The 25,770-nt window shown below is 42.9% G+C and overlaps 1 protein-coding gene across 1 annotated transcript; it reads left to right on the top strand.

Moving 5' to 3' along the window:
- The first annotated feature begins 456 nt into the window (after positions 1 to 456).
- Positions 457 to 25,732, top strand: LOC124149055. Its single transcript, XM_048389043.1, has 14 exons — positions 457 to 480; positions 6,080 to 6,428; positions 8,768 to 8,911; positions 9,853 to 10,041; positions 11,183 to 11,337; positions 14,339 to 14,513; positions 16,895 to 17,030; positions 18,135 to 18,299; positions 19,191 to 19,284; positions 20,514 to 20,708; positions 20,912 to 20,945; positions 22,028 to 22,177; positions 24,164 to 24,265; positions 25,362 to 25,732. Exons 2-14 carry the CDS (start codon positions 6,098 to 6,100, stop codon positions 25,634 to 25,636), a joined length of 2,145 nt encoding a protein of 714 aa, XP_048245000.1. The 5' UTR covers positions 457 to 480; positions 6,080 to 6,097; the 3' UTR covers positions 25,637 to 25,732.
- The last annotated feature ends 38 nt before the right edge of the window (positions 25,733 to 25,770 follow it).

Below are 25,770 nucleotides of genomic sequence, written 5' to 3'. Positions count from 1 at the left end.
ACTTGCCAAAGTTTCGCTTAGAATTACTGTAAGTACCTTGTTTTAAGTCTGAATTGAGAATGCCCATATGAACATCCGTTCATTCGTAAATCCGATATTTTGTCGTTCCTTACAATTTCATTAAGAAAACGATTAATCAGACCATATGTTTACATGTGCAGGCTGCGAAAACGAACGATTCGATTTGAACATTTTTTGTAAGTACAGGTACAATGTGGTTTTTTAATTTTAGTGTTTTGTTTTACCTGTTTTGTGGGTCACCTGTCCTAACACGAACTCTCATTTGTCATTGATAAGGTAGAATGTGTTCGAGCTGGCTGTAGTTACCGTATAGTCTCAGTTTCCGAGCGTTTATATTCAGCAATGTGTCACGACTGCAGGCTACTGGCCAACCCGTTAGAACTATGAACTATTTAAACTTCAGATCGAAAACGAAACCCGGTAGCGGTTCCATTTGCCTCTGACCTAAACTATATTGAGGTAAGTGATTAAGTCTGATATAAGTACATCAGACACTGTTGTGTCGAAGTTGATGGAACCACCGTCAATAATTCGAGTTATCCGTGGTTCGACACTACCGAAAATGATAAATAAAGAAGGAATACGCAGGGACCAAATTAAACTTTTACTTCGAGACAACCGTAAGTTCGACACAACGGTGTTCGATTGTATATAGTTTTAGAGATGAGGTAAATGGGGTTCGCTCGCTGCGCCATGTCCGATTACGAACATGCATGAGTACAATGCGTGAAGCATATTTCTAGTGTCCCCGGCCGCCATATTGCTTGAACATTGCTGAACGCTCCCTCATTCTCTAAGGTCTTAAGTAGAACAGCTAGCTAAACGAGGAACGAATTTGGGTATACGGTAACACCTACATGCGTTACAGGGTATAGCAACATAGCTATGAAACAAGCTCAGGGTGAAATGTCGGCAAAATGACTGAACGATTCGACCAGCCACTTGATTTCAATGATTAGAGAAGTCCAATCAAATATCAGGAGCGAATTGTTTATGAAAACCGGCATTTGTATTCTCACAATGCACGTGTCTTCACGCAAATGAATGCGTAGATGCACACACAGACACACACACACACCACACACACACACCACACACACACACACACACACACATTGAAGGCCTCGTAGGATATCATTGGTCAATAAAAACTGTTTTGTGTGTGTACATCTACGTACTCTGTGCTTCGAGGACACTTAAAAAGTACAGGCCATAGCTCAAAGCTATCCACGATATCATATGTCAACACTCGTGATACACAGTGATAGGGTTTGTTGGGGTTGAATATATGTGGAGTGATTCTGCACGTATCTATACTTATACAAAATCATTGTTGAAATCTTTGCACTATGCTAGTCGCATATGTGTATGGAGAGCGCGTCTCAATGTATATAGCGCTGATTCTCTTCACATTCAATCTGAAGAAAAGTCGAATTCTAATTATTTTATTTCATTTTAAAATCGACTCCAACTTAAATAACGTATAATACTAATTGAAAACAATTTACATAAATAAGATTTCCATATAATTTTCAATATTCCGAGCGGCATTGACGGTCGTCGAAACGGGTCACGTAAAATAATGTAACTTCGGAATAGAAATCTTAAAATGCGGAACGGAATGTAGAATGTCGCAAGGAAAAGAAGTGTCGGGCCGTTTTTTAGGGTCGGTCAGTGATGAGAAACGCGAAACACATTTCATTTGGCCTTAATACATTCACATCCACCAAAAACAGTTATAATTTTATACCTCGCAAAAACATTACACATTACCGCTAATACACAAATTTAAGAATAAAACCCATCCCATATATTATCAATACGGTTAAACACAAACAATCAATTGTAAATATATTAAATTCTGATAATATTTAATATACTACCTCTGTTGACAAGTTTCTTTATCACCAGCTTCGGTGGTACAGCAGTTAACCTATCCATGTGATAATCTCACGTGACTGAGCTAGCTTATATTATCAATCACTTGTTCTTTAGGCCAGTAGGCCTTTCACTGAATAAATATCTTTCTTTATTGCAGCAATTATATCGCATAAGAAAATGCACGTATTTCACGTGCAAAGCTATCTGCAAAGCCTTTGACATGACACCTGTGATGTGAGTCCGTGCTACACGTGCACATGCTTGACATGCTGCCGATACGTTCACACGGACAGCAGTAGTGAGGTCATGCAACCCTTTGAAACACCGCACTCACTCAATGATGTGCCCTATTATCTGGCATTTTTCCTACCTACTTTATCAAACGTGATTTAATTACTTGATTGACGCATCTGACGACTCAAAATGACACATATTATGAATACAATTAAAACTGATATTTTTTCAAACTTTCTAAATGTGTAGATGATCTGTTAACGAATTTCCAATAATAAAATAAACTTCAAAGTAGGAAACAGCGATCACTTGGTAGCACTGCTTTCCCTGGTCACACTGAATCGGAGACCCGGGTTCGATTCCCCATATGCGTACAATATGTGAAACTCGTTACAGGTAGCCTCAATTATCTTATAGCTGGAGACCGCCTCCGTGGTCTAGTGGTAGAGCGTCCGCCCGGAGAGCGGAAAGTCCCCGGCCGCGGAACCCCGGGGGTTCGATCCCCGGCCGCGTCACACCAAAAGATATTAACTATGGTATTTGTTGTTACCCTGTCTGGCGCTCGGCATTAAGGGGCTTAAACAAGGACTGGTCGGCTCGAAGTCAGTATACTGTGTCTGAGTGGGGTATTCATGTTAAACTGCCGCATGGTATCTCGGCATCAGTCCGGACTAGTACAAGCAGCCACACACACACGTGCATGCACGTCACTTTATAAGTGCAATACTCTTGGACGCGACGTTAAACCCAATTTCACCTCACCTTATAGCTGGAATATTGACACAAACGCGGCGTTAAATTCTCTCTAATATGTCATACATGTTTCACGTCACTCGTCAGTCTCCACCCGTATTAATATATAAATGCCGTTACGTCGCACGTTCTTCGAAACCTTGTTTCGCTAAATACCACGCTGCATACGCATGTGACCCGTGAAGTTCCGGGGTAGAATAGGTCTTCAACACCCCGTGCTTGCCGTAAAAGGCGACTATGCTTGTCGTAAAAGGTGACAAACGGGTTCGGGTGGTCAGGCTCGCTTGACTTGGTTTGATACATGTCATCGATCTCAATTGCGTGGATCGATGCTCATGGTGTCAATCACTGGACTGTCTGGTCCAGACTCGATTATTTACAGATCGCCATCATACAGCTGGAATATTGCTGAGCGCGGCGTTAAACAACAAACAAAGCATACGCATGTACTATACGGTTGTGTCAAAAGCAAGTGTGTCAAATGTCTTTGATTAAACCAAGGGGAGGACAAAGGACACCACAGATCTTTAATCATTGCCCATTATCGTACAATATGCCTCGCTCGCTGACAGAAAGAGGTGTCTGTGTCAATTATGTACCTACTTCAAGATAAATGTGTTCTGATTGATAGATAATGTTTTCAAGTCCCCTATGGCGACAACAACACGCATATATCCCAGGGTATTATCGGCCCATTGCCGGGCAAAGTAAATATGTTGTTTCAAACATCAAATGAATATCGTGTCTGGGCCAGACAATCCAGTAAATGATATTATGAGCAATTAACCACGACGTCGGCGTACGATGACACACAAGCGCGCGGCCATGGGGTAATGACATCTATGTTGTACCTATATGGAGGTTCCTCGGGTTCAATGGATATTTTGATGTAATGTATTTAACCTTTGAACTACGATTACCAGCTGAGCTAATTTCTTGTATGTTTCTTTCGTTTTCCTTCGTTTGTTGTTTAACGCCGCACTCAGCAATATTACAGCTATATGACGGCGATCTGTAAATAATCAAATCTGGACAATACAAACCAGATTGACATCATAAACATCTATGCATGCAATTGAGAGTCAGTGAGCCTGACAACCCGATCTCGTTAGTCGCTTTTTACGACAAGAATAGTCGCCTATTTCGGCAAGCATGGGTTGCTGAAGACCTATTCTATCCTGAATCTTCAAAAAACAAATATTAATTTAAAGTTGAACAAACTGAAGTTACACGCAAATGTCACGTGTGAATGTATGTCCACTGTTCATTCACGCTCCTTGTTATTTTCGAAATTGAAGTTTTTTAGTAGCGTTGGTGTTTTGTTTTTTATATACAGAGATCTATTTCATGTTCTCACGAATGTGTTTGTTGTTTAACGCCACACTCAGCAATATGACCGATATGAATTTAAATAATCAAGTCTGAACTAGAAAATCAAGTGATTGATATCATGAGCATCGAACCACGCAATTGGGATACGATGACATGCATACGAAAAATGTCCCTTTTCTTATTGATAAACATCATCATTGAGTTTTGATGACGTGGTTACAATCCGGGTAATAATCGACAGTCAGTGACCGCGAGAGGTATATTTACCAGTGACCTTGGTCAAAAGCGCCTACTACATCTGCGCGTATTTTTCTTTCAGTTCGTGCTGAAAACCAACTGACTGCCAATGCTTTGTCGGATTGTGACCACGTGACCAAACTCAATGATGATGTTTATCGCAAGCAAAATGGATATTTCTTGAAAAGAGCACTTTGCAATTTTCGTCATTACTGTAAATACTATAAAATTTCTTATCGGCGGAATGGCTTGTTTTCACTTTATAAGTGTTAGCACACATGCCCCTATACAGGCGCCTCTTACGACCAGCATGAGTTGCTGAAGAGTGAATGAGTATGGTTTTTCGCCGCTTTTAGCAATATTCAAGCAATATCACGGCGGGGGACACCAGAAATTGGCTTCACACATTGTACGCAGGTTGCTGAAGACCTATTCTAACCCGGATCCTCACGGGCTGTCCCAACGAATGAGTCACGCGGTGTGGTTATTGACAGTATATGCGTTGCATTACATTTGTGACCCGATATCTATACAGTTTGTTTGTTTGTTTGTTTGTTTGTTTGTTGTTTAACGCCACAATATTACAGCTAGATGACGTCGGTCTGTAAATAATCGAGTCTGGCCCAGACAATCCAGCAACTGGGATGTGATGACATGTATCAACCAAGTCAGCGAGCCTGACCATTATTCGCTTCTTACGACAAGGATAGTCGCCATTTACGGCAAGCCAGAGTTGCTGAAGACCTGTTCTACCCCAGATCTTCACGGATCGATATCTACACAGAGACCAGGACTCTGTCATACTTTCCCGTTTAAGATAGAGAGACGAACCGCAGCCGCACACTAAAGTCACAACTATAACACTTTGGAATTGAAGTTTATCATATAGGCACTAATGCTGTTTGTTTGTTTGTTTCTATTGGGAGAGATGGACAAGGAATGCTCTCACATAAGGCTTGTAACAGATCTGTTATTTGCATCGCCTAGACAAGAATTATTTACAGGCGCAAAAAAATTGTAGTATTGTCGACTGTGGCGTGAAACAAAACGCACTCATTGCCACAGATGGGTGTATGGATTTACGCCACTTTTAGCAATAATCCAGAAATATCAATGCGAGGGACATCAGACATGTGACCGCTTCCGTGGTCTAGTGGTAGGGCGTCCGCCCAGAGAGCGGAAGGTCCGATGTTCGATCCCCGGGCCGCCTTAAAGCAAAAGACGTTTAAAGATGGTACTTGTTGTTACCCTGTCTTGCGCTTAGCATTAAGGGGCTAAAACAAGGACTGATCCGCTCGGAATCAGCATACTATTTTCGGAGTGTGCTATTTATGTTAAGCTGCGACATGGTATCTTAGTGGGGTAGCACTGTAAAATCGGCATTCGTCCGGACTAGTACAAGCAAACTCATGCAGGCACGCACACACACACGCGTGCCTATGTGAGGGCAATAATCTTGGACGTGACATTAAACCCTATTTCACTTCACCTCACCAGAAATGATTTAACCATGTTGGAAAGCCGGATAACACTAGGATATCCAACGACGCAGCACCGCTTTTGTTTTGGTGTATATTTAACTTAACCCAAGTAATGAAACTGTTCATTTGTGTTGTTTCAGCGGCCCCTAAAGCTCACAATGTCCAAGAAGGGTGTCGAATATTTCCCCCTTCAGCAGCAAGACACGAGTGACGAGGAGAGTGAGGGGATTCACGCCCGGGGGCCCAGGCTAGAAGCAGAAGCTAACGGCCCCTTGTTACTGGACCCGTTTCTCTCCACCCCTAGAAAGCGCCGGCGCGTCAACCTGTATGCTGTGGTAGCACTTGTCATCGTCAGCATCGGGGCCGTTGTCGCGGTGACGTTTGTGGCCTTCACTTTATTTCACGGCAAAGGTCACACGGAGCAAATATTCAAGGGTACTCCGACAGGAAAACCGATCCCTGGATGGCGTGTTGTTTTAAACGCTACAGGTAGGTCATGTGTACTATAATAGTGAGTTAAATATACGCCGCTTTAAGCAATATTCCTGCAATATAACAGCAGGCGACACCAGAAATGAGTTTCACACATTGTTCTCATGTGAGGAATCGAACCCGGGTCTTCGACGTGATGAGCGAACGCTTTAACCACTTTACCGTCCTACCATCCTGTTTTATAATAGGGGCGGTGGGGTAGCCTAGTAGTTTATGCGTTCGGTCGTCACGCCGAAGACCCGGGTTCGATTCCCCACATGGGTACAATGTGCGAAGCCCATTTCTGGTGTCTCCCGTCGTGATGTTGCTGGGATATTGCTACAAGCGGCGCAAAACCATACTCACTCACTCTCTGTATTATAATAGCGAATGAGTGAGTGATAGGGTTTGGTTAAGCCAGTTTGAATTGCAGTTATATCACGACGTGTCAGCTTGATATGAGAGGAAAGCCCAAGTGATGCATGTCTTAGACCTTCATTACTTTAGTGAAAAGTGAGATACAAAATCTTACCAATTTCCCGAAACCCACGAGCATGGGGATGGTGCTGACAAACCTAGAAACAATCAGGGAGAATCGGGATTTGAACCTACGATCATATAGATTCCTGGCACGCCTAAGGGACATAACTCAGCACTATGTATAAAATCAGTTGGATGACCGACAGACCAACATATTCTGGTTTCATGTTTTTCAGTGTTGTTTGCATGTATATTGCGAAACATTCGTAAGGAAATGTTGTACGCTATTCTTTTTATACAATACTGACAGGAAGTGTCTGAACATTCGTATTATGTAACTTACAACGAATTTGCACTGTGAACGACCTGACGAAGGGTCTGTTTCCGTTTCATCCCGCATTCTCGTCTTCTTTGAACTATAGTCACAGTGTAAATTGAAAAGTTGTCTTTGTGACAACTCAGTTCTCTTTTTCCGAAATTCGTTACATCCGGAGTTAACCATCAAAGTGATTCGGTTGATCGGTTTTAAATGTCAATATGAGATGCAAGTACAGTGAAACCATTGATCATCGAGTTATCTGTTGTTCGAGAAAAGAGTGTACAGATATCATGTAACGTTCAGGATTCTGCCGGGACGATGAAGTGACCTCGTCTTGAACGATATATCGAGTTAATTCAACTCAGGTAACAAGGCTTCCCTGGAATTAGAAACTATAGAAAAAAACTGCATGAAACGAATATATAATTCGATCCGCTTGTCAGAAATTATTCGTTTCAGTTCAAATAAACAGGTTATCGTTAGACATGGTTCCTGGTAATTATTTGAGACAGTCTGTGTTTACTCACAAGTTATTACTGTCTGTGGGTATTGATGGTTTTCTTTCGAGTATTCAATATAACTTTATTCCTCTGGGTCTGATAGATAATTCCACACCAATGTTATGCTATCAAAGGCTGCCTCGGGGGTCTTCTACTCTGTACCTGTTCGCGTGCTTCCCCAAGTGTGTAATATGAGTAGGATAACACGTGGGAGGGTTTTATCACGACGAGGGGTTTTAAATCTAAAAAAAACGAGGGTAAGTGTTTTATCTAACTTATAAACCAAAAAAAGGAACTTTATCACCATATTTATGTTTCAAACATACTTTCCATGAACCTAACGGGCGTAAACTATCTGTTACTGGCGAAGGGGTACTTGAAAAAGACATTTTAAAAACCTTTGTGATTTGTCAGCGCGTCTGTTACATGTTCGATCCGCAGGAATATAGACTGTGTTAAAATGCAAAATACATTTCAAGCGAGAAACATTCATATGTTACAATATAAACGGGCGTTGTTTATAATTAATATAATCCCCGGGATAGTATATAAAATCGCAGGGGGGCGGTCGGGTAGCCTAGTGGTTAAAGCGTTCGCTCGTCACGCCGAAGACCCGGGTTCGATTCCCGACATGGGTACAATGTGTGAAGCCCATTTCTGGTGTTCCCCCGCCGCGATATTGCTGGAATATTGCTAAAAGCGGCGTAAAACCATACTCACTCACTAAAATCGCAGGGATAGTATAACATCCCTGTTTGTGAGATTTATCCCACCTGGAGAACAATGGGAAGACATCATTGGAGGCTAATGACAAATCGCATAAATTCACAACAGCGATATGCATGTATAATGAACCATTAGAGAAATGTAGCGATGCTTTTATGCATTGCACTGGACAATTACGTATAGTGGTATTTTACTTAATGTTCGGGTTTTTTATTAGGCAATGGCGAATTTATTTTGCGTATTTTCGCAAATACGCAGCTTATCTGGAGCTCTGGAACTTACAGTTGTATATATTTATCTAATACTTCCACTGTTAATTTCACATTGGCAAGGTACGGAGTCGTGTGTTCGAACCCCGGATATCGATGGTGACGGTCTGCCGGACGTATTGGTCGGGCTCGCTCACGGCGTGGACTTGTCCAGCGTCAACTCGCTCACTGAGGACAACAGTCTCAAGAAATACTGTGAACAGAAAAGTAGGTTGACTTACTTTTGTAAGGTGAGCTATGGTGCAGCGCTTGTGTGGCGTCTTACCCATCGGTGTGGAGAGATGTTGTGCTATCAAAATGTGCTTACCTAAACAATTAACCTCACAGGAGTTAAGCACGCTCCCAGGAATCAAAGAAGAAGAAGAAGAAGGACGTTTTTTATGAATATAATTAGGAGATAAGCATACTGTGTTTTCAATGTAGAGCTAGGTTACCAGTAGATTTAAAGCTGCTAAAATGAATTTTCGAACCGAACGCGCAGTGAATATGTACGTATCACTGACTTTATGATAAATCTAGATACATTTAGCCATGTGACATTTATTTCTCATTTCGTTTAGATCTATAGAGGATAGGCAATTACACTGTACATAGACTATATTATTTTAAAACAATAATATTGTTATGAAAGTTCACCTTTAATACTTATATCTTTGGTAAAAACCCGACAAGACATCATGGACAAAATGGCGGACTCTGAATTTATGACTGGTCAGTCAAGTGGTTAGACCGACAGGCATGGCGTGGGTTACCTAGCATATTACATTTATACACACGTTATGACTATTATATGAATACTCTTGAAATTGATTTCTTCACTCAAACCAAACAAACTTTAAAGCAAAAACCAAAGAAAAAATACAGAATAGGGTTTTACGCCGATTTAGCACAAATCCAGCAAAACCAAGGGGGTCAATCCCAGAAATGGGTTCCACACACTGTACCCCTCTTGGGAATAGAACCCGTTCTTCGGTGTAACGAGTGAATGCTTTGACCAGTGGGCTGCCCCGTCTCCCGATATGTCCCAAAGAAAAGTATTCCGTCTGTCATCGAGACACCAAATCTGTAGATTAATTACTTAATATTAATAATAATTAGTAACAATCCATACGATGAGCTACACATCAATTTGTACTTTTGTCTTGTAGACTTACCCTACCCGTGTGTGGGGTTTCTTCTTGCCTTGAGAGGTACCGACGGTAAGGAGCTATGGCGTCTCCCTACCAGGTCAGAGGTCATGCTTATGATGTGTGACATCGACGTCAACCTTGACGGCGCCAAAGACTGCATCGTTACCGGCCGACAGTCGACGGTACAGGCGGTGGATCTTAGAAAGGGTGGGCGCTTGTGCACGACCCGCATGTGGCGACAAGTATACTTATTGTTGGACGTGTTCGTTGTTTAACACAGTACTCAGCATTATTCCAGCTATATGGCGGGGACCTGTACATAATCAAGTCTGGACCAGACAAACCAGTGATTGATATTATGAGCAGTGTACCACGCTATCGGGGTACAATGACACGCAATCTCCATGTCAATGAGGCTGTTCACCCCATCCTAGTCGCTCCTTACGACAAAACAGAGGTTGCTGGGGACCAGCTCTAGCCCCGAATCCCCTGGGATTAAAGGGATTTAAATGAAGCGATCGCATGTCATGGTATATTCAAACGAAATGGATTCCAGGATCATGATTTGTGTTTTCTTCGTATGAACACAGATATTCATATTTATTAGATATGTGAAGAATCGGGTTAGAATAGGTACTCAGCATCCCATACTTGCCGTAAAAGGCGACAATGCTTGTCGTAAGAGGCGACTAACCGGTTCGGGTGGTCAGGCCCGCTGACTTGGTTGATGCATGTCATCGTATCCCAATTGCGTAGATCGATGTTCATTATGTCAGTCACTGGATTGTCTGGTCCACACTCGATTATTTACAGATCGCCGTCATACAGCTGGAATATTGTTGAGTTCGGCGTTAAAGAACAAACAAACAAATGTACCATGATTTCCCCTTTAAATTGTTATGACTTTAAACTGACCTATCAAGTTACTCGAGCCTGAGCAAACTGAAAAAGTAAAGAATCATAGACTGTTGTCGGTCTTCATGTTTCCAGATTTAAGCTGGACCGAGAACACGCTCGAGAATTCCAGTTACAAACTAGTGGCCAGTGGTATAGTTTAACGCCGATTTTAGCAATGTTCCAGCAATATCACGGCGGGGAACACCAGCAATGGCTTTCTCACATTGTACTCATGTCAGGAATCGAACACGGATCTTCGGCGTGACGAGCGAACGCTTTAACCACAAGGCTACAACCCCTCCCTTCGGTATGATGGCACAAAATAAAGATGGCAACACATTCTAACCATACCCATTGATACTGGTTTTCTGACTAGTTTGAGGTCTTTGGATTCTTGGAATCAGTTTTTTGTTTGTGTGTTATTGAACTCTCTCACTCTACAACTCTCCAGGCAAGACGCTGTGGTACTCCGACGGCGCTGATCACCCCTCCCACTTCACACAGACGTGGAACGTCTACCAGGCAGTGGCCTTACCGGATGTCGACGGTGATGGAGTGGAGGACATTGTTGTCAGCCACGGCGGAGATCCCAACATTGAACCTGAGGTGAGTGAGTGAGTGAGTGAGTGAGTGAGTGAGTGCAACTTCTGTCATGTGACGTATCTGTCACAGAATTGCCAATTACATTAAACTTGAGCCCACCCAGCTACACAAGTGCTCTCTCCTGACAACCACAGAAGTGAGTCGAGCTTCAAACTCGTAGGGTGACACCTGCTCTGACCATTGAGTCCACTGAGGTTGAAATATGCACGGGAATCACGAGCTAAATGTAACCACGTGAAAGCCTCAATACGCGTCTGCGCATTCGTTTCAGTCATTCTTACACCAGTCACCACCGTGCACATCGGCTCCGCTCATAAAACCATTTTTGATCACAAGAATGGTGGTTGCTGTGATACTGGAACTCGGCGAGTTCCTGAAATAAAACTAGCCTGCACCTTATGCATATTTATCGAGGTCAAAGAGTTTTCTGTCTGTGCTTTTCAGTTATGTCATGCTGTGACACTGGGCAAGGGTTGGTCCTGTAGGTTTAGGTTACGCTGTACACAGGGCAGGGGTGGTCCTGTAGGTTTATGTTACGCTGTAAACAGGGCAGGGGTGGTCCTGTAGATTTAGGTTACGCTGTACAGAGGGCAGGGGTGGTCCTGTAGATTTATGTTACGCTGTACAGAGGGCAGGGGTGGTCCTGTAGATTTATGTCACGCTGTACAGAGGGCAGGGGTGGTCCTGTAGGTTTATGTTACGCTGTACAGAGAGCAGGGGTGGTCCTGTAGGTTTAGGTTACGCTGTACACAGGGCAGGGTTGGTCCTGTAGGTTTAGGTTACGCTGTACAGAGGGCAGGGGTGGTCCTGTAGGTTTAGGTTACGCTGTACAGAGAGCAGGGGTGGTCCTGTGGGTTTATGATGCGCTGTGACACTGGGCAGGGGTGGTCCTGTAGGTTTATGAAACGCTGTGACAGAGGGCAGAGGTGGTCCTGTAGGTTTATGTTACGCTGTACAGAGGGCAGGGGTGGTCCTGTAGGTTTAGGTTACGCTGTACAGAGGGCAGGGGTGGTCCTGTAGGTTTAGGTTACGCTGTACAGAGGGCAGGGGTGGTCCTGTAGGTTTATGTTACGCTGTACAGAGGGCAGGGGTGGTCCTGTAGGTTTAGGTTACGCTGTACAGAGGGCAGGGGTGGTCCTGTAGGTTTAGGTTACGCTGTGAAAGAGGGCAGGGGTGGTCCTGTAGGTTTAGGTTACGCTGTACAGAGGGCAGGGTTGGTCCTGTAGGTTTAGGTTACGCTGTGAAAGAGGGCAGGGGTGGTCCTGTAGGTTTAGGTTACGCTGTACAGAGGGCAGGGGTGGTCCTGTAGGTTTAGGTTACGCTGTACAGAGGGCAGGGGTGGTCCTGTAGGTTTAGGTAACGCTGTGAAAGAGGGCAGGGGTGGTCCTGTAGGTTTAGGTTACGCTGTACAGAGGGCAGGGGTGGTCCTGTAGGTTTAGGTTACGCTGTACAGAGGGCAGGCGTGGTCCTGTAGGTTTAGGTTACGCTGTGAAAGAGGGCAGGGGTGGTCCTGTAGGTTTAGGTTACGCTGTAGAGAGGGCAGGGCTGGTCCTGTAGGTTTAGGTTACGCTGTAAAGAGGGCAGGGGTGGTCCTGTAGGTTTAGGTTACGCTGTACACAGGGCAGGGGTGGTCCTGTAGGTTTAGGTTACGCTGTACAGAGGGCAGAGGTGGTCCTGTAGGTTTATGTTACGCTGTGAAAGGGGGCAGGGGTGGTCCTGTAGGTTTAGGTTACGCTGTACAGAGGGCAGAGGTGGTCCTGTAGGTGTATGTTACGCTGTACAGAGGGCAGGGGTGGTCCTGTAGGTGTATGTTACGCTGTACAGAGGGCAGGGGTGGTCCTGTAGGTTTAGGTTACGATGTACAGAGATGCATGTCTTGGCTTGGTTGGTTGGTTTGTTGTTTAACGCCGCATTCAGCAATATTCCAGCTATATGACGGCGATCTGTAAATAATCGAGTCTGGACCAGACAATCCAGTGATCAATATCATGAGCATCGATCCACGTAATCGGGATCGATGACATGCATAAACCAAGTCAGCGAGCCTGACCACCCGATCCCGTGAGTCGCCTCTTACGACAACCATAGTCGCCTTTTACGGCAAGCATGGGTTGCTGAAGACCTATTCTACCCCGGATCTTCACGGGTCGCATGTCTTGGCAATCAGACACCTCACGGTCTGGGTTCAAATCTCAGATTGAAAACAATTACAACTCTGATGATTCGTAGTTGTCGCCATAATGGTAAAACATACATGACCTCTGCCACTCTGGGCTTTCCTCCAAATGAGCAACATCATGTCTGAAGCTGAGCTCACTCACTCAAAACAATATCTCTTCTCAAATTAAGAGTAGCTAATGGGTAGTTGTCGAATAAGGTAAATAATACATAAATATTTTTTAAAGAAAGTTAATATGTTATCAGACTGGGCGCAACGTTGTCTGTGTAAAGGTATTTTAAGAACGTTCTGGGCACTATTGGTATAGCTGCAGTACATTTGGGTTAGTAAGTAAATTGGGTAATTACGCCTCTTTGAGCAATATTCAAGCAATATCACGGTGGGGGACACCAGAAATGGGCTTTACATATGTAGGGAATCGAATCTTGGAGTTCGGCGTGACGAGCGAACACTTTAACCACTTGGCTACCCCACCGCCCCGACGGAGTTCAGTGTGAGTGATTCTAGTTATCACAACTTAAAAAGTAAGTGAATGAATTAGGTATGACGTAGCTTTGAGCCGCACTTCAGTTACGATGAAATTCTTGAAACCTGTCAGATAAAATGACTTTTAAAAATATATATCGTTAAGGTATCAGCACCAAAACTTATTTTGCTAATATTTTACATACACCCTTTTTCATGATTTTCAGTGATCCATTCATATAATTTTCACCGCCATTTTTCCTTTTACGCTAAATGGAAACTGTTTTGTTGGATAATCGAGACTGCTTATTCTATGATGGTTAATATTTTACAATTTGGCGTATGTTGTCCTCTGAACAGATCCACAACCGTACCGCAGGGCGCCTGATTATTTTGTCAGGGGCAACCGGAACACCCCTTGGTAATTACATGGTGATGCCGGACAGTAAGGAAACATACATGACACCAGTCAAATATACCGCCAGAGACCGATCCCAGTACCTGCTGTTTGGGAGCGGCGGGGAGACGGTGCCAGGTCAGTCAAAACAAACACATTGAAGCTTATTCTGTTTGTTTCATGGACAACGAATTTCTCTTTCAACACATAGGATAGGATTTCTAAATAAATATGAATATGATATAACCTATTTTCACAAATGTCTAGAAAGTGAGTTAATCCACGCAATTGGGATACGATAACGTTCTCCAACCAAGTCAGCGAGCCTGACCACCCGATCCCGTTAGTCACCTCTTACGACAAACATAGTCGCCTTTTACAGCACGCATGGGATGCTGAAGCCCTAATTTGACCCGGATGTTCATGGTATCGGTGGGAAGTAAACTGCATGTAAAGAAAAGTTTCATTTTATTTCACTTTTGGGAAACATGTCTGATCCGTAAGCTGAGAAATGAAAGAAGACATGTCTGAGTTTTAATCATGAAGTCTCCAGCAACCACATTATGCATCCTAATTATCAAGTGTATCATATTAATAAAAACATATTCTCCGTTTGATCATGATAAATACCCTAAACCCATTCCACATTCCGGCGCAGTGGGGACATTACACCACTGCCACGGGCTAATTTGCATGTCACGTGACAGGACTTTTCTCTTGTTTGTAAACAAACGTGCTTCTTTTGAAATCAGAGTGAGTGAGTGAGTATGGTTTTACGCCGCTTTTAGCAATATTCCAGCAATATCACGGCGGGGGACACCAGAAATGGGCTTCACACATTGTACCCATGTCGGGAATCGAACCCGGGTCTTCGGCGTGACGAGCGAACGCTTTAACCACTAGTCTACCCGACCGCCCTTTGAAATCAGAACAGAACGGACTAATGCAAGTATTTTGTGGCGCTTTACATATTGTTTTGAGATTACGCTAAAAATAACCGTCCTATCAAACTACCTCATAACCATATCGCTTGTGTTCAACTCGACTTCCTCGGAGCCACCTCAAATCCAATAAGAAACGCCCTGTAGCAAAGGGACTTCCCTCTCCGTCTTAGTAGTCAGCTAACAGTAAAATTGATATCAGTCTGCTGATTATCTGTACTACATTGTGGCTCGCTCGGAGGTGGCCGGGGGGCACGGGTGGCCCAGTCGTGCAGAGTTGCGTCCCTTGGACACGCCAGAAACCTATGATTGTGGGTTCGAATCCCGTCCCGATTATGTTTCTAGGTTTGTCAGCACCATACCCATGCTCGTGGGTTTCACCGAAGTGGTAAACGTCTGAGACCTGCATCACTTCGGGCTTTCCTCCCACATTAAGCTGACACGCCGCGATATAACTGGAATACTGTTAAAAGCGGCGTTAAACCCAACTCACTCACACTCGGAGGTGGCCGTGAACTGAACTGTAGGTCTTTGCCAAACTCGGATTAAGAAGATATGTTTTGATTGGTTGTTGATTTCAAACTCACAGCCGATAGAAATTATGTTCAAGTTAGCAATAAGGTAGCCGGGGATGGTGACGTCATTTCCGAAACGAAGTTATGGTGGCGAATGGGCCCATGCTATATATCTTACATGTAATAGGATGTTTGTTTGTTTGTTGTATAACGCCGCACTCAACAATATTACAGCTATATGACGTCGGTCTGTTAATAATCGAGTCTGGACCAGACAATCTAGTGATTGACATCATGAGCCTGCGCCAGACAAACCAGTAATGGTAACTAAAGATCCACGCAATTGGAATCAATGACATGCATCAGCCAAGTCAGAGAGCCTGACCACCTGATCCCGTTAGTCTGTAAAGTATGAATACTAGAGAATGGGTTATTGTAGATTGTCAGCTGAGCGTTGAAAGCTTAACTTAGTTCATAAAATCATTTATTTTCTTCGGCAGAAATCAGTTTGCTGTGTCCGAAAGTTACAATTCATGTGAACGATAACATACATTGTTTTTCAGGGATAATATTTATATCGTTTTGACCGACCATTGGCTTTATCCGAGTTGTGTCCAAAGACTTCAGGTGTGGTTTAAAACACCTTGTTAACTCAAATTTCCAATATAGCAACATATCTGTAATTCGAGACTAGATATTATTCGATGGTTTGTCCGATAAGGATTCTTTCGGGACATTAAATGTGCATTGTCCAAAGCGCCATGTCCAGTTAACAAGATGAATACATGACACATTATTATGAATAGCAACTTCTTATATTCTTTGTCACGACATTTCAGAGCTACTTCCTGCTCCTTCAGATTTCGGTTAACAAGAATTCGGATAAACAAAGTTTATTTATATTTGAGTGGATGAAGTTACACACAGCATCATTATGAATGAGGATGCGCCGACTAGAAATTAGATGTATAAATTCATTTTTTCACTCATGACAAAGGTCTCTATAGAAACTGATTAAGTTGTGTCTCTGTTTTGTGAAACAATTGCATTCATGTAATTTCAGGTGACCTTATGGCCATCACGCTGCCTGACCTTTACACTTTGACCGATCAAAAGGTCGTGCCGCAATCTGAGGGGGAGTTTGGATGGAAGAAGCTTCTTCCTAAAGATTCGAATAACGTCATCATGTACTTACATAGGTAAGCAAGGTGACGTGACGTACCCATCGGGTGTAAGGGTCAGAATAGGTCTCCATTACTCCATGCTTGTTTTCAGAGCCAACTTTCTTACAAAACAATGAGAAAATGTGTGAGCTTTAGTAACTTTTGTAGACCCTCAATATTTCTTAAAACTCCATTTCTAAGATACTGTCCATGGAACCTCCAAAGTTATGTCTCCATTTGTTGGATGTGTTAAAAACCGACATTACATTGCAGCAGTGTATGAACTGTGCCCGATGAAGACTCCGATTAGAACTGGTCTTCGATCAGCAAACCATGTTTGTCTCACCCGTGAGGATCCGGGTTAGAAATGGTCGTCATCAACCCATGCTTTTCGTAGTGGTGACGAACAGGATCGGGTGGTCAGACTCGCTGACTTGGATGATGCATATCATCGTGTCCCATAACACATGCCATGATGCAAATCACCTGATTGTCTCGTCCAGAGTCGATTATTTACGGACCGCCGTCATATAGCTGGAATATTGCTGATTGCGGCGTTAAACAAGGAACAAAGTACACTTTCCGAGAAAACATCATGGTCAGTATTTTCAAGAGAACGTTAAGAAAGCGGCCGGTCCCTCTTGCCTCGGAAGATGCATGGTCACCCACTGGTCAATTGTTTGCACATTTAAACACGGTGCGCCGCTGCTTTGTTAAGTTTGGCTTTTCGAGTTTGTTTTATCGACCTGTGTTCGAAGTTAAGAAAATCACGTTGTTTCAACGTCATAGTAAATAGCTGGCCACACAGAAGACTCATAGATTCCCACATATTAGATAATAATAACGTGCATATATATAATGCTCCAAATCCACACCTTAAAACATCCTCAAGGCGCTAAATTATTAACCAGTCAATGGATCAGTGTTCACTCGATTATCATTCTCAGCTTCCTGGGGAGTATGCAACCAAGCTTTGTGATATTCCAGCAATATCACGGCGGGGGACACTAGAAATGGGCTTCACACATTGTACCCATGTCGGGAATCGAACCCGGATCTTCGGCGTGACGAGCAAACGCTTTAACCACCAGGCTACCCGACCGCCCCGTGACCCAAAAGTGTTTCTTTCTTTCATTTCAGGGGTCAATTGAAAGGTGTCATGGTACCACCCGTCATCGTTGATGTCAACAACGACGGAGAGAAGGACGTCCTAGTGTCGGTGTTTGAAGGAGCCATGGTTTTGCTTGACGGCAAGACGTTAACGGAAAAATGGCGGATACCTTTTCCAAATATGGAATCATACAGGTAAACTAAATGCCTGTGATCTGATTGTATTATAAGCTTAAGGGAATGTTTGCCTTTGTTAAACCATACAGTAATTGGCCGTCGATGTAAACAGAGAGAAAGAACATGTCTCTTAAGGTTCCATTTTCTGTACAATCGTGAGTCTAAGACAATGTAGAAGTATGTTAGGAAATAAAAATAAAATGTTCAGAGACCAATGGAGTTATAAGAGGCCATTACAATAAGTAACACATCACAATACGAGGGGTGGTTGAAATGTTTTGAGCCTTACAACGAAAGGGGTATAGTACACACCTAACAGTTTGGATGCATTAGGCACAATATTTTCCACGCTTACAGGCTGCATGTGAAACAAATATAAACGGGCACATATTTCTGCCTGCATCAAAATGACGATATTCCATGTAAATGGAAATAGACAAAGTGGCTGCTTTGTCATCAAGTACTCGTATCTGCAACTTGGGCTACCTCCAACAGCCATCCATGCTGACATGGTGTCAATATCGTATTGTTTGAATGCTTTAAAGGTTACATTAATTTTATTTATTTAAAAAAATAATTATATTGTGATGTAATCCTGCTTATCAATTTCTGCGTTCTTCACTCGCGTTCTTCACTCACTTCCCCATGTAGGGAATCGAACCGGGTCCTTCGGCGTGACGGGCGAACGCATTATACACTCGCGTGAAGTGTGAGACCATTTGATTTAACCATGTGACTTTCATTGTGACCCTATATATCACATGAAGTCATCTCAACAATAGGCTAACACATTATTGCGAATTTAGTAAATGGGGAGTGCGTTGGTTATTCTCTAAAACATGTTCGACGTGTCTGTTAAGATTTCTGTAAATTTCCATATTTCTCACCAACATCTGTGACACTTTACAGCACACCAGCACCTGGTCACTTCAACGACGACGACATCTTGGACTTCATTGTTCACTGGAGCAGCGGGGAGTGGCCGAAATACGACGGCGCAGATGTAAGACATAGGAAGAATCTTTATGTATGATCGAGTCAGCTGAGAGAATTAGTTTGTTTTTCCGGAGGACAACAGAATGGCTTCCCATGTACCCATGTGGGTATTCAAGCCCAGGGCTTTGACGTGACGAGCGAACGCTTGAACCGTTAGGCTACCCCTAAGCCAAAACGCAAAAGCATTCCATATCTGCTTTAATTTCTTTAGTCATTTTCATATGACAAGAGTCTGGAAGCCGGAGCGAAATTTCTGTTCAGCACCATGCTTGCCTGAAGAGATGACAACTAAGAACTGGGAGGATACAATGTGTGACCATCTTAAACCGGCAGCGTTGATCGTTGCTCCGAAACTTTGACTCGTCAAGGTTCCATTGTTTACAGCGTGCCGTGATACGGGTTACTGTCGTATTAAAATATTAACTCACTTACAAAATGCAATCGACCCTTGATAAATCAAGATTTCGCACCGTTGGGTTACAATAGCAATAATCGATTTTAAAACTTTGGATATAAAACCCGTGTAGAGGTAGGGATATAACCCAAGTTAACCTTTATTGATCATTGTTATAACATGTTAAGGGTCACTGGTTTGCCTGCTCCAAATTCGAGTTTATTTCTGAGTTTGGCGTTCAAAAAACATCTTAAGCTCGAAAGTACCCTACCTGGTTTCGGCACTCAAAATGTGTCATGCTTTTTCATTTGAAAAGTGTAATCACTTAAAGATGTTTCCAACAGAAATCCCAGGCTCCTCATCCTCTGATAATTCAATAGTCGGTCTCTAAAAGTGGGTAAGATACGATGCAATGTTTGTTTTGAACAGTAGTGTATGTTGTCTTCAAGACTGACCGCCTCGGTGGTCTAGTGGTAGAGCGTCCGCCCGAAGAGCGTAAGGTCCGGGGTTTGATCCCCGGTCGCGTCATACCAATAAAAAGATGGTACTTGTTGTTACCCTGTCTGGCGTTCGGCATTCAGGGGCTAAAACAAGGACTTGTCGGTTCGGAGTACACTGTGTCTGAGTAGGGTATTCATGTTAAACTGCGGCATGGTATCTCAGTGAGCTAGCACTATAAATCGACATCAGTCCGGACTAGTACAAGCAGCCACACACACACACACACACACACACACACACACACACATGCACACACACACACATGCACGTGCATGCACGAAGTTATATAAGTGCAATAATCCTAGACGCGACCCAATTTCACCTGACCTCACCTCTTCCAGACTGTGATACTGAACGGTGAGGACGGCAGCATCCTATGGAAGGACCACTCCCGCATGTATCAGATGTCCTCGGACCTGGTCCTCAGATCGAGGACAAAGCACCTGGACTACTTCATGGTCAAGATGAGGGGAAAGAACGCTACCCTGGGGAACGGAACGAGGGGGGAGGCCCATGGCGTGGGGGCACAGCGAGTTGTGAGTAGACATTTGACCGGTGGGTTAGAATCGGTCACTCTGTTGCTTGTCCTGTGAGGCGACTAAGGGTTTATAGTCAGGTATAACCACCCACTTGGGGCGTGGGATCTTTTTTTAAAGAAACAATACTTACTCACAAAAATGCATTGCTTTTGCTAAATTACAGTAATGGTTGTCATAACACGGTATTGAATGCATTTCAGATAAACAAAAGAGACAGCGACGAGAGTGACGAGTGTAAGTATATGTGTTGATGTTGTATATCCCCAGGGTATTACGTATATGGATTTATGCAGAATTTCCAGAAATCGCAACGGCTTGCTGTATGACAATTAAGGACCGACAGATTTATATAACACATTATTTGGAAAATATTTGTCTGTAGAAATGGCGCTGCCGTACGTAGAATACATACAGGTTTAGAGCAATACTGAGTGGGTGAGTGAGTGAGTATGGTTTTACGCCGCTTTTAGCAATATTCCAGCAATATCACGGCGGGTGACACCAGAAATTGGCTTTACACGTTGTACAGATGTCGGGAATCGAACCCGGATCTTCGGCGTGACGAGCGAACGCTTTAACGACCAGGCTACCAAACCGCCCCTACAGCAATACTGAAAACCGTTACATGTTTGGGTTATAGGTAAAATATCTTTTCACAGGCTTCTTAGGCTCAATTTATGACTTGTTTAACCTATTCTGATTTCTTGTCTTCTGTTGGTACTGTGTTAGCTCGTACTCTCATAGGCCGACGGCATATTATTGTAATATTATTAATTATGATGCAATATTAACTGAAAAGGTTATCGATATTGGTTTGGATAAGTTCCAACGTTGGATGGATCGGGTTTCACTTCTACAGAAAATCTAAGAAATCAACATCCATGGTTCAAGAATTTCTGTCTTAATTTATATTTGGGTAGTTCTGTATCATCCTTCTTTTATTATGCTTAATCTTATCTGAAGGAGGTCGCGTCAGGTGAAAAATAAAATGTAATCTATATTTCCTGAGTTCCATGGCATCTACATCCTACAGGCGTTCCATTGCAGGAATATGTGTGCTTTAATTGTTTTTTCTTGTTAAAATAAAAAATCCCCAATCGAGGTGCTAAAGAAATGAAGCCGAATTGTTTTAGAAAGCTGACATCTGATTGGCGCAGTAACCCTCGTATCCTTAATTTAGATTGGTCGGTCAAAGTTCGCTCAGGGTACTTCCGGTGGGACCTGCTGTGAGTTGTTTCCAGAGCTTTCAGCTGGGTGGTATCGTAAAGGAATCAGATTGTGTCTGTAGTAGTGAAATGTCAATTTTATGTTCACAGGTAAAAAACTCATCAAAGAATTTAAGGAAGATCACGTTACCTGCGATAATGACCTTACGCACTTGAGCGAGCTGGTCTTTCTCGTGGACAGGAACAACGCGGAGAGTACTCTCCCTTTACATCTAACACCAGGAGAAAAATACCATTACGGTAGGACGATGTTATGATTCGTGCCATTGTCACACTCCAACAGGGGGCACGCGTCGCAATTCGTTGTGCACCAGAAACTTATAGTTGTGGGTTCGAATCCCGGTTCGCCCCTATTATGCTTGTCAGGACCATACCCATGCTCGTTGGTTTCACCATGCTGGTAAACTCCGAGACCTAAATCACTTCGGGCTTTCCCCCACAGTAAGCTGATGCCGTGATATAACTAGAATTCTGTTCATAGCGGCAACCCAACTCAATCACTCACTCACACTCCAATACAGAAACATGACATGTGTCAACAGTCAGATTTATGACAAAAGAATATGCTTCTTTAGAGCTTTTTAGAGGCACGGGTGCGCCAGGGGCCCAGGGCACCGCAATTCGGTGTACAGCGTTGCCCTCCTTAGTCGTGACAGGATCCGATAATCTTGTCAGCACGTGTCAGCCCGCGGGTTTCACTAAGGTGGCCAATGTCTATGAACTGCATCAGTTTTGGCTTTCCTCCCACCGTGATGCAACTGAACCATTGTTCACAGCAGCGTTAAATATAACTCTCTCGCACATTTACTTGGTTATAGTCAAACGAAAAAGCACATTCTGCAGAAACAAGCGATCATTCCAACAATCAAGTCCATTCGCGGCTGTACATACAGGTACTATGGGAATACCAGACCAGAAGATCGGGTGATTATACCTTACGGTGAGGATCGGGTGATTATTCCTGACTATGAGAATCGGGTGGATATGCCTGACTACGAGGATCGAGTAGTTATACCTGACAATGAGAATCGGTTCTTTATAACTGACTAGGAGAATTGGGGGCGAAAATCTGACTATGAGGATTGCATGGTTATACCTGATTATGACGATCGGGTGTTTATACCTGACTATGAGGATTGCGTGGTTATAACTGATTATGAGGAACGGGTGTTTATACCTGCCTATGAGGATTGCGTGGTTATAACTGATTATGAGGAACGGGTGTTTATACCTGACTATGAGGATTGCGTGGTTATACCTGATTATGAGGATTTGGTGTTTATACCTGACTATGAGGATTGCATGGTTATACCTGATTATGAGGATCGGGTGTTTATACCTGACTATGAGGATTGCGTGGTTATACCAGAATAAAAGAATCGGGTGTTTATACCTTACTCTGAGGACTGGGTGTTTATACCTGACTACTGTCGTAACTTATGGTACCCTACAGCAGTCACCTATGCGTATTGCCGTTCAGTGTCGCCATGGTCAGTTTAAGACATTACTCGGCAACTCACATGGCCGCTCTGTCCAGGAGTGAGGTGTCCGACGACCGTTGCTCCTGATTATCTACCTAAACACACGCATACAAGTATTTACACAACACAAGGTTTAAAGGTTTTATCTTTACTAAGCTTCAGTCCATCTCTCAATACACAACAACTTGGACAGAATAGGACAGGCGCGTCACAAAGTGGGAAACTGGAACGACCGAAAGTCGACTCGATCAGCTGACTGTAAAACCCGCACTACTCTTAAAACGATGAAACTATCTTTATAAAGTGTTCGAGCCCAACCAACCTTGGCACATGTCCTCATACATAATTTTCATTCCTTAAAACCCATATCAGACGAGGAACTCGTGTTTGTTACCTAACTAACTACTGACCGGTTAGTCGCACTCTATTGACTCCCTTCATGGTCTATGTATTCTGTATCTCACGATTTAAGTATTCTATATATCCTGATTCATCAAAAGGCAACCACATCGTCACAGTTACCGCGACAGCAGCCGCCATTTTGAATGTTGAATTTGTTAGCAGTTTTTATGGGTTTTTTATGCATGTTCACGCTATAACACTATCAAGATTAGATGATTATACCTGGCTACGAGGATCGAATGTTTATACCAGACATTTGAATGTTGGTGCAAAAAATCATCACCATCATCATCATCATCATCATCATCAATCATTATTATTATTATTATTATTATTATTTCAGACTACCTACCCCGATCAGACGAGGAGGGATGTCTCCATGCCGACATGTCCACTGGGAAAATACCCATGTGTATAGTGATGCTTCCTGACTCCAGATCAACAGGTAATACACAACATTAACTGCTATCACTGATCCGGCAATTAACGGGAGCATCGCTATTGACACACGGACATCGATGGTGGTTGACACACATTGACACAACAGTTCAGTATTCATTGACACAACAGTTCAGTATTCATTGATACAACAGTTCAGTATTCATTGATACAACTATTCAGTATTCATTGATACAACAGTTCAGTATTCATTGATACAACAGTTCAGTATTCATTGATACAACAATTCAGTATTCATTGATACAACAGTTCAGTATTCATTGATACAACAGTTCAGTATTCATTGATACAACAGTTCAGTATTCATTGATACAACAGTTCAGTATTCATTGATACAGCAGTTCAGTATTCCTTGATACAACAGTTCAGTATTTATTGATACAACAATTCAGTATTTATTGATACAGCAGTTCAGTATTCATTGATACAGCAGTTCAGTATTTATTGATACAGCAGTTCAGTATTCATTGATACAACAATTCAGTATTCATTGACACAACCATTCAGTATTTATTGATACAACAGTTCAGTATTCATTGATACAACAGTTCAGTATTTATTGATACAACAGTTCAGTATTCTTTGATACAATAATTCAGTATTCATTGACACAACAATTCAGTATTCATTGATACAACAATTCAGTATTCATTGATACAACAGTTCAGTATTCATTGACACAACAGTATATATGTTGGATAAATGTAAATATTTTATTCGGGAAATTAGCCCCAAATTATTCTGGAATCAATTAATTATCATGTTTGTTGTAAACAAGTCACTAAGTGATAGTTATATAATTGTATACGTTAAGTATAAGTATGATTCAAAAGGGTGCTCCTGTATACACCCTGACATCACCACCACCACCCTCCCCCTCCCCCCACCTTCCCACCACCACCCTCTGGATCCTGCGTACACATTTGTGACCGTCGAATTCGGTATTGCTGTCACCTTTATAAAGTAAATAATATGACCTATGTTACCGTTACAACGCACACAGACAACCCCCACAACCCACCCACCCCATCCCCCCACACTCCGATATGGTGACATGCGTGAAATCACTCCCTCCATTGTAGATGCTGTTACCGACGTGGATGGTGACGGGAGTCTGGATCTGATCCACTTGGGGTTGCTGGAGGGGCGTCTTAGAGACAGTCGGTTCAGCTACACCATGATGAAATTCACAACCATCATATCCAGGATTGACATCATGACGGGGGTCAATAAATATTCCATGCCACCAGAATCCAATAGCGATTCCAAGCCGTCATTTGCACCTTTGCCAACCCAACCCTGGCTAGAATATCTCGGCTCTGCGGCTTCCAGCGTGTTTTATCAACATTTGATGTGATATGTAATTGTTTGTATGTTTATGATTCATGTTCTTGTACACTGTTTTTACACTGACGTATGACGTATGATGACAATAAATAATTTATGTAACGCGTGTTGGTGTTATGAATAGTTATCATTTTGCACAACGTG

Source organism: Haliotis rufescens, unplaced genomic scaffold, assembly GCF_023055435.1.
Source record: "Haliotis rufescens isolate VD_foot unplaced genomic scaffold, xgHalRufe1.0.p SCAF_8, whole genome shotgun sequence".
In the NCBI taxonomy this organism is placed as follows: Eukaryota; Metazoa; Mollusca; class Gastropoda; order Lepetellida; family Haliotidae; genus Haliotis; species Haliotis rufescens.
Note: the sequence above shows the minus strand (reverse complement) of the source record. Positions and strands in the feature narration are given on the sequence as shown.

Coding starts and splice junctions, on each gene's coding strand:
- LOC124149055 (XM_048389043.1), top strand. CDS start 6,098: ATGTCCAAGAAGGGTGTCGAATATTTCCCCCTTCAGCAGCAAGACACG. Junction 14,514..16,894: donor CGGCGGGGAGACGGTGCCAG/GTCAGTCAAAAC, acceptor ATGTAATTTCAG/GTGACCTTATGGCCATCACG. Junction 22,178..24,163: donor AGGAGAAAAATACCATTACG/GTAGGACGATGT, acceptor TTATTATTTCAG/ACTACCTACCCCGATCAGAC.